The sequence below is a fragment of the Cryptomeria japonica genome, chromosome 11, assembly GCF_030272615.1.
Source record: "Cryptomeria japonica chromosome 11, Sugi_1.0, whole genome shotgun sequence".
In the NCBI taxonomy this organism is placed as follows: domain Eukaryota; kingdom Viridiplantae; phylum Streptophyta; class Pinopsida; order Cupressales; family Cupressaceae; genus Cryptomeria; species Cryptomeria japonica.
The window spans coordinates 592,254,871-592,263,840 of NC_081415.1; the positions used below are offsets into that span (position 1 = coordinate 592,254,871).

At 36.4% G+C, this 8,970-nt stretch overlaps 1 protein-coding gene across 2 annotated transcripts in view; it reads right to left on the reverse strand.

The window, feature by feature from the left end:
• LOC131076326 (histidinol dehydrogenase, chloroplastic) overlaps positions 1-8,341 on the reverse strand; it is a 34,311-nt gene extending 25,970 nt beyond the window's left edge. The window contains exons 1-4 of one of the 2 annotated variants that reach the window (XM_058013459.2): positions 8,053-8,341; positions 7,846-7,976; positions 7,659-7,711; positions 7,437-7,509 (exon numbers count right to left, since the gene is read on the reverse strand). In XM_058013459.2, coding sequence (XP_057869442.2) covers positions 7,437-7,509; positions 7,659-7,711; positions 7,846-7,976; positions 8,053-8,170 — 375 coding nt within the window. In that variant the 5' untranslated portion in view covers positions 8,171-8,341. The remainder of the gene's footprint in view (positions 1-7,436; positions 7,510-7,658; positions 7,712-7,845; positions 7,977-8,052) is intronic. The other variant, XM_058013461.2, reaches the window with a different exon arrangement.
• Positions 8,342-8,970: the final 629 nt, after the last annotated feature.

An 8,970-nucleotide genomic window follows, 5' to 3' on the forward strand; every position in this document is an offset into this window, starting at 1 on the left:
TAATTTTGTAATGATTTGAGATCTATGATATAACATTGAAATATCAATTATCATTATCACTATAATATTATCAAGTATCAAAAAAAATTATTCTATATGGCGTTTAACATTTTTCTGAATATATATATACATACAACCATACCCATATCCTTAAACAAATTGTCATACTAGTGTACCAAAACCAATACCCATTACTCTACCAATATTGACAACTTAGATTAAAATAATGCAATCAATAATCAGCATCATATGGATCTTCATCAGGACCAGTATCATCATAATCATTGACATTAGATGATTTAGGTAGACCAGAAGAAATACAATCACTTTGAAATCTTATTATTATTCGGTTTCATTGTGTTATTGTCGTTATAATTGGACACAATGTGTGATCCCATACTTAGGGCATATCAATGGCCTTTTAAGTGGGAGGAATGAGTAGGAGTTTAAAGTGCTTGTTGGGTTGAGGCAGCCATCTTCTGCTTGATTTCAAACACCAAACAAAACAAGAACAATGTGAGTGGCCCTTCTTTTGTGCTTCTTGCGCGATGGGATAGATATGTATACAAGTGTTTGATTTTAGGCTCTTGTTTCCATCACTTCACATAATTTCTTTCAAGAGTGGCAAAATTGTTTGAATAACTTCTTTGTTAATAATGATGGGAATTTTCCTTACAGCAAGCTGCCTAAGTTCCAAAAGGGTTTATTTTGTTTTAACTCCCTTTTCCCCCTAATTCACTACAATTTTCAGCAACCTTTCCCAAGAGCTGTGACATTGGCAAGATTTGATACCCTAACCTGTTGCAACTCCTACTTTGACAAAGTGGAAATGGTAGGAAAGTGTAGCGAGGCATTGGGAAAGAGTTGAAAAAGTCAAGGGGGAATGCGAGTTGGGCAAGATTGCAAGCTTCCAATTGATTCAAAACTTAACTGCGTGATGGTGCTGGCAAACAAGGTTCATATATCTAATTCAGATTATTCAAGGGATTCGAATTGTTCTATTAGGTGTTCAAAACCCGATCCTTTGAGTTCTATAGGGAGACTAATTCAAAGAAAAGTTTTGTCAACTTGAAACAGCCTAGAATCATTTTGGAATCACCATAAAAGACCCAGAATCACCCAAGTTCAACTGCAAATAATTCCAATGTAGAAAATTTGTGCCCTACTATGAAATTAGTTTCAATTCTGATTCCAATACATTTCATACCCAAAATCATCTAGGTTTCAAGCTGATTTGGTAACCTATTAAAATTTCCTACAACATGTTTAACTTTATTGTAATCAATAACATAAATCTAAATTTATTGCACATATCCTAAGTTGATTGAAGCCCACTAAGGAAACTTGGAACATGGCTACAAGGGCACAATATCACTAATTTGACCCCTTATACTTGTTTGCTTATAGATGAGGACAGCCAAGTCACCTGAACTAAAAGTTTGGTTAGGAGTACACTATGTTTTTTCGCCCTCCCAAAATATTGGCACAATATGCCCAAGGTCCATTCAATAAGCAAAACCTTTTTATGATAATTCATTGCAAGACTTGATATCAACAAGACTTATAATTAAGAAAAGCATTGCCATTGAAAATGGCAACATTTGAGACCTTGAATGGAAAGACAGTATTACAAGATTTAATTTGAATCTCCTATACAGTTAGTAAAGGGGTTGGGTCTTGTATGAAGCTGACACTTGAGGAGAAGGCCTAGACAATCGTATTGTCCAGTTGCAGACCTCTCCAAATCTCTTTCTAATTCCTCTAGGACTTCTAGACATTTATCTACACCTTCCACAATTACCAGTCTTGAGGTGAGTGTACTGGAACTGCTTGGGAAATGAAAGCATGTAGGTTTAGCATTAGCTTCAAACTCAATTACACATTTGTTCCATGTGTAGGACAGAGAGAGTTGATGATGCCATTGGCAAATCATTTTTTGCCAGTATTATTCTACTTTTTTTGTAGATATATCAAGGGACACGCAAGGGCCCTCTCCCATTATATTAGAAATTTAGATAATAACAATTAAAAAATCCCGACTAATAGATTAGCCATGATAGCAGATTCACATGACATTGCAAATGGAAGAGCCCAAAAAAATTTGCATGAACACCATTCAAAAAACTATCAATTTTACAAACAGTTATACACTCAGAAGCGCTAAAAGAACATAAATGTATAAATATAAATAACTTACAGACTAGTGAACAAAAACTTATATATCTAGAGCATGCTAGAGTTGAGACCGGCAATCCATCTTGATACTTTACAGAAGCTGCACAATGCACCAAGAATTTTATAAATTTATAGCTTTCCCGGCTTTGCAACATTAAACCTTTCCTAGCAGGTGGGATGAATTCTCTGGTTTGCAAAGTTCTACAACCTCCAATATCAATTATTATGAGTGAAAGTCTCATCCACCACAAAGGAAACACTAGATGGCCACCACATCCTTTATAAGCAATTCCATTCTTGCCTCGATAGCTCTCACCAACTGCAAATTCATATCTTGTGCAAGGGAGAGAAGAGAGCATTGACAAGTTAACTCTGTTTATACAATCAAAGATGCCCATACAAAAGTTTTCCCAAATGTGAAATGTTCTGAGAGCTTTTGTTATCTCCAAACATGGACAAAATCTCCAAATTCACCAATGATGAATTGCATCTTCAGGAAAATCTAAGCCCAAAATCTCCTAAATTGCTATCATGGCGTCTTCGTCTTTGAAGAAAACTTTTTTCAACCAGGTCATTGTTATTTCCCCAATAAAGGCCGGCCATTTGACAGACACTAGAACCTAACAAGAATAGAGGCTGACAGCCAGAAAGAAATCAATTAATGCATTCCTACTTCCAATCAAATGAACGTAAAGACTCATGCGAGAGATTGAATTGCAAGGCTACCTTCACTGGGAAATGATTACATCCTCTTCACCGCCATCAAACAAGTACTAATAGTGACTAATGAGAAGTAAGGCTTGCCTTATTACCATTGTCCCATAATCTATCTAGCTTCCACTTTTCTGGTTTATCATAGATCCTTCAGTTGATCAATGTCATGATTGGAATGAAAATTGGCTATTCTATTGCCCTACAGATAACAATAATTGATGGGAAATGAAGTCTATCTACTAACGACCATGCTTTGTTAGGAATATTTTGTATATGTTGTGTTCGTGTATTAGACAATGCAATGAAACACATTGGGAAAATAGATTGGGTGAAAGAAGAGGTGGCAAAAGCTAGAGACATACAAATGTTCATTTGTACCCATCACACCCCACTTGCTTTGTTCAAGACTTTTTTGAGGAAGAATTTCTTCAAGCACGTGGATGCAAAATATGCCAACTTCTTCAACTTCTTAGAGAGGATGCTTAAGGTGCAAGAGCCCCTACAGTTAATGATGTATAATCCAAAGTGGGATATATGGCTAGATACAAATACAGTTTAAGGAATAAGTGTGTACACAGGATTCATGATAATGATTGATGGTCCACTGTGAGGTAAGAAATTGTGAATTTTTTTACTAAATAGATAGTTTAGTAATGATTCCAACTTGTAAATTATTATCATTCTTTGTAATACCATTCACTTTTTATCATTTGAGTCTTAATCTTTTTATTTAAATTTTATTTTTTGTAATTTATTTGCATATATGTTTGTTCTTTCATCTCACCTCTTATGTGAGTTGTAAGATATGTTGATATAGAGGGGATGACCCCATAATGCAACGGTTCATTGCAAGCCTGCCCCAAGGGAGGTCTTGGGTTTGAGACCCACCATGTTGATATGTTGTCTCGAACTTACTACGCCTGGTCCCAGGTTTCAGTGGTGGTCGGTGGCATGGAATAAACAACAGCGGATGCAGAGAAGACAAGCCAGCGCTAGCAGGCCAACAATGCAGTCAACGGTGGAGACTGTGCCCAGCAGTGATTGTCCAACAGTGATGGATGCCAACCAGCCCAAAACACAGCCACAAAGGTAGCTCACTGTGGTGAGAACAAGGGTTCAAAAAGGTGTTGGAGAGATAAGGAGGTGAGTGCTAGTGGAGAGATAAGGGGTGCGCGCCATTGGAGTGATAAGGGGAAAGAATGGAGTGATAAGGATTGGAGCGATAAGGTGTGCATGGAGTGATAAGGTACTCAAAGTGATAAGGAGCAATAAGGTGTGCATGGAGAAATAGATAGGACGGCACAAGGAAATATAAGGGTGTAAATGCCGAACAAATCTGAGGATGAGGCCCCTCAAAAATGTGGTCTCACTGGTTCATAGCTCTAGTCAAAAGCGATTCAGCTTCAACCCCTTACCGATCAAAAAAAAAGATATGTTAGCTAAGGAGAGATTTATGTGACATTTGATAGCATGCTGGGTAGAAGAAGCAAACCATTCATAGCAAGAATCCAACTCTGGGATTTTGTGAAAAGCATATAAGGCCTATTGTAACATTGGAGCAGAATACTATAAACAAGTGGCTTCATATGGCATCCTATGCTCCAAATCTCAAAAGGTATGTAGCTAGGCATGAGAGAGTGCCTCCATCTGATGATAAAGATGAAAGAAGGGCTCATAAAAGCCCTTTGAAAAATGTATACTGATGAAGAGTCTACTTTACTTTGCACAAAGTGACTAGCCTTTGTCAATCTCCATGGTCCAACAGTCAACAAACCAAAGGTGAGAACAAATAGAGCTACATTAGATCAAACCCACGCTGCTAGATGGTGGATGTGACATGAAAAGGATGCACTAGAGTTGAGGATACTCACCACTCAAGACCTTTCAAAGAGTGCCAATTCCTCTATTGCAAAGAGGAGTCAATCCACATACAATTTCCTTTTACCTCTCAACAAGTGGAGAAGTTGGTGGTTGTGTATAGTGCCTTGCAACTTCAAAATTGACAAACTCCTAAGTATTGTCAAACTCCAACCACACATTTAGATATTGATACCAAAAACGCCACACAATTTAATGAGAAGACATAGGAGGGATTGGTTGGGATTCCATTGGATAAGGCAGCTACTCATGGTGACAATAACTCAAACTCTAACTCAGATTTTCATACAATGTTACAAAATGTTAATTAGGGCAGTGACATATTGTCTATGTTTTTGGTATTTTGTAGTTGAAACATACAACCTTTGTAATGTCCCCTTTTTTGAAGAGGAATTAATTAATTTATTTAATTAGTTAAGTTGTCCAAAATATTATTATTTTTCATAGATAGCTTCATTAATTATTTCAATTAATAATATTAAGTTAATTATTTATAGAGTTATCAAATGAATTAAAAAATAAAAGATGACTTTATATTTAATTAATTAAATAAAGTGAACTAATTAAAAATTATATCATAAAGTCACTTCTAGAAGCTTCTGGATGTTGGGGTGAAAAAGTATAAAGGGAGATCAAGTTGAACTTCAAGGCAGTCAAGAGTTGATAATTGAATTGATTGGGTTTTGTAGAACCGAAGGGTTTCTGCAGATCATAGTCTTTGGGAACGAAAACTCCCATAGATTGCATAACTGAGGGAGTGGAAGAGCTCTCGAGGGGTTGCATTCAGGAGGTGATACTTCAGTCATCTCAATTGTGCTTGAATTGTGACCAAAGGCCAACTCAGCTTAAGACCGATTTGTGAATGTTATGGAAGGATTTCATTTTGTTATTGAAGACATATTTTTGATGCTATAAGGAGTTGATTGTATCTATCAAAAGTTCTGAAGCACTGTTTCAGATATTGCCATGGTTGAAGATGGACCACGATTTTTGCAGATTAAGCCCAAGGTAGCCACGATTTAATTCCCTGATTGAAGCGCTTTCTTTCTAAGGTCTGATCAATGGTTTTAGTGTGTGGAAGGAGGCCTATAACAGCTTCTGTTCGAGTCAGTGTAGTCTGAAACAAAGTGGGTGCCCTTCATGTATCGATTTGCATTGAAGAAGGGAGGCGAATTTATTGAAGAACAAATGGTGGTGGAGATTACGAGTTAGCCGTTGCATATTGCAGGTCTGAGGCAAATCGGGTTTTTCCCCTTCAAACCACGATTTTGTTCACATTGCATCATTGAGGCCACATAACTTTCTTTGGAGGACAGCGATAGCACTGTGGGTATTAGGCGATTCATCCAATTGCATTTGGAAGGAGAAACAAGTAAGATTTGATGACTAACCAGTTCTGAAGTAAGTTGCATCAGACCCCTCCATACCCACGACTTTGCTTCTAGAAACTCATCAAGGACAGCGCTCTACTTGGGAAGGAAGGGCAATTATTTTGGAGGTAGTTTGAAGGGCTGGCAGCTGTCAAACATAAATACATCAGACCACATTGCAGCAGCAGGGGCGATTTTGCTAAGGAGGTGGAATTCATCCATTGGAGGCTCCCAATTCCAAGATATTGCTTGCTTCTTCAAGGCGATTAACTCCAGGGGATATTTCAACCTTTGAGCATTTTGTTCTAATTTTTATATTATATTATATATATATATATATGCACAATGGCAAAAGCAATTAAATGTTGTTAATTTGTTTATCGACTCTTATATGAAATCTCAAATTCAAGTCTAATATTTGTATTCTTAATGTACATGATGAATGCCTTATGTTATCATATGAATATTTAAAATTTCTTTATATTTTTGAATTTTTCCTTTTTTCAATCAGTGCCCCATAAAAATGGCCTCCCAAAAAATTCATCCTAAAAAACATCCCCTATCGTCCCCATCCCAAAAAGTTGGTGTCCGTGTAACATAGCATATAATAGGTCAGCATGACAACAGTAAATAAGGTTTACTTCTTTGGTGTTAAAACCAAAATACTGCCGTACCGCTTGCAAAGAGAAAACATCGAAAGATAGATTGCATAATTGAAGACTGCAGAAAGCAGGGGCCAAAAATTAAAATGGGTACAGCTAGTTAAGAAGCAAAACAGCACAATCCCAACATGTAACATAAAAAACACATAGACATTTGCCAATCTACCAAATAAGTGAATACATTCCATAAATCACCCTTATGGTAAGGTTTCACATAAAATTATGCAATTACCACAAAACCATACTTAAGGAAGGTTGAACTCCAGAGGATCCTTCAATAGAAAAGTACAGTTTCAGTAGCTTAATAAAATAGAATAGGATAAACTGATGACAACCCATGACTAATGAACCACCCATGTTATGAATACCACATGTCGGCAGCTCCATAACCTAATATATGTCGTCTATCAAGGCTCCATGCGACATAGAATATTCCAATATTATCAGTTTATTTTTCATAAACTCCATACATTGTAGACCATGATACCAAAGGTACAAGCAACATATAACATCTGGGAACGGTACATAACAGTTGAATAAAATTTAATCATTTCACATTGTATCACAAAAATGAAACCCAAGCTTATCACAAAAAAGAAACTCAACTGTACCAGAATCTATATCAAAAATTCCTTACCTCTGGATCTGGCAGGTCGGTAATACATTCCACGATCTTCTCCAATTTAACACCGTCAAATTTGGTAGTAAACCTGTAAATTCATGAAAGGGTACACTGTTTGGTAACATGCCCAAAAAACAACTAAAACATTCAATCGATTTTTATTCAAGGCAGACATCAGAAATAAATAAATGGGCACTGCCATTTGAAATAAATAGTCTAAAGAAATAGAAACCATACTCTCTAACAGCAGCATCCCCTCTTTTTCGAACATCCTCAACAATGGGGCTAACCTGAGTAAAATATCCAAAGTCTCGTGTAACCGAAATTGTCCATGAACACAGTTGTGAGAGCTGAGCATACTATTTGTAACAGATAGAGCCCTAGCTATGGTTTAGGGTTTAGCGTTAGGTAAGGAAAAACGTACCACGCCAAAAATTGAAGTAAAGTCGATACGAGGGCGAGCCTTGAGATCATGAAGCTCTGAAGACTGCAGATCTGAGAGCCTGTAGGTCTTCATTTTCGAGCTGAGGAGCTCAGTTTTTGTGCCTGTACACTCTAATGTATTTGTATGATTTGAACTCTTGATAGAAAACAAGCAAAGCAGATTTTTTTCATAAGAGATATTATTTACCTGCAGAAGAGCGAATACTGAGCTTGTTTTTCCTCCTTGTACTGATCAATGGATGTTTAAGTGGCAAAACTTGCTGAGCTGAAGGATAACTTCCTAGCAAGCTCTTGCCGAGGTTCATAACTCTCTACAGAGTCACTGCGGGCGGATTCAAAACCTGACAGGTGAAAAGTTTAGAAGGCATTCATGGGAAAATCTAAAAGCATACCCGTATTTTATTAAGCAGGGTTATCAAGCAAACAAAATATTAACTAAAATTTGGCATGTTGAAAGGCATTAGCAAATAACAGGTCTCCACAGGGCAAGGTAACATGGCCCTCTTTGATAGCTCCTTTCAAATTTCAAAAAGCTAGTCAATGTTTTAAATTCTAATTTATTTTATTTTAAATATAATTCAAAATTATATTTATTTTGTTAATAAGAAAAAATTTGGAAGGAAATATAAAAATGGGAGGAAAATGAAGGTGTATAGTTATGGAGTATATTTTTTATTGGATGATTATTTTATTTTCATTATTTTTTCATAACTTATTTTCAATTCTTAAATTGTGGGCTTTGGCCCTAGCTCGTCCGGTCGTGGATCGCAACTTAAGGCGTGGGTATGCTCCCCATGGTCTTGAGTTCGAGTCCCGAGCTGTGTTAACTTTGCGTGTGTTGCTACCTTGTGAGCGGGTTGTACACACTGGGGATTAATCTTGCCTCGACGAAGACACCTCCAAATTCCACGATAGTTAATATAAAAAAATTCTTAAATTGTAACAATTTTATTATTATAAAAGAAGAATTCAAATTATACTTAATATTTAAGTTAAATTTTAAGCAACAAATCTAGATAACCATTCACATAAGACCACACATTACTCCACAAATATATAGGTACTGGCTTCTATATAAAAAAATCAATTTAATATAATAATAAAA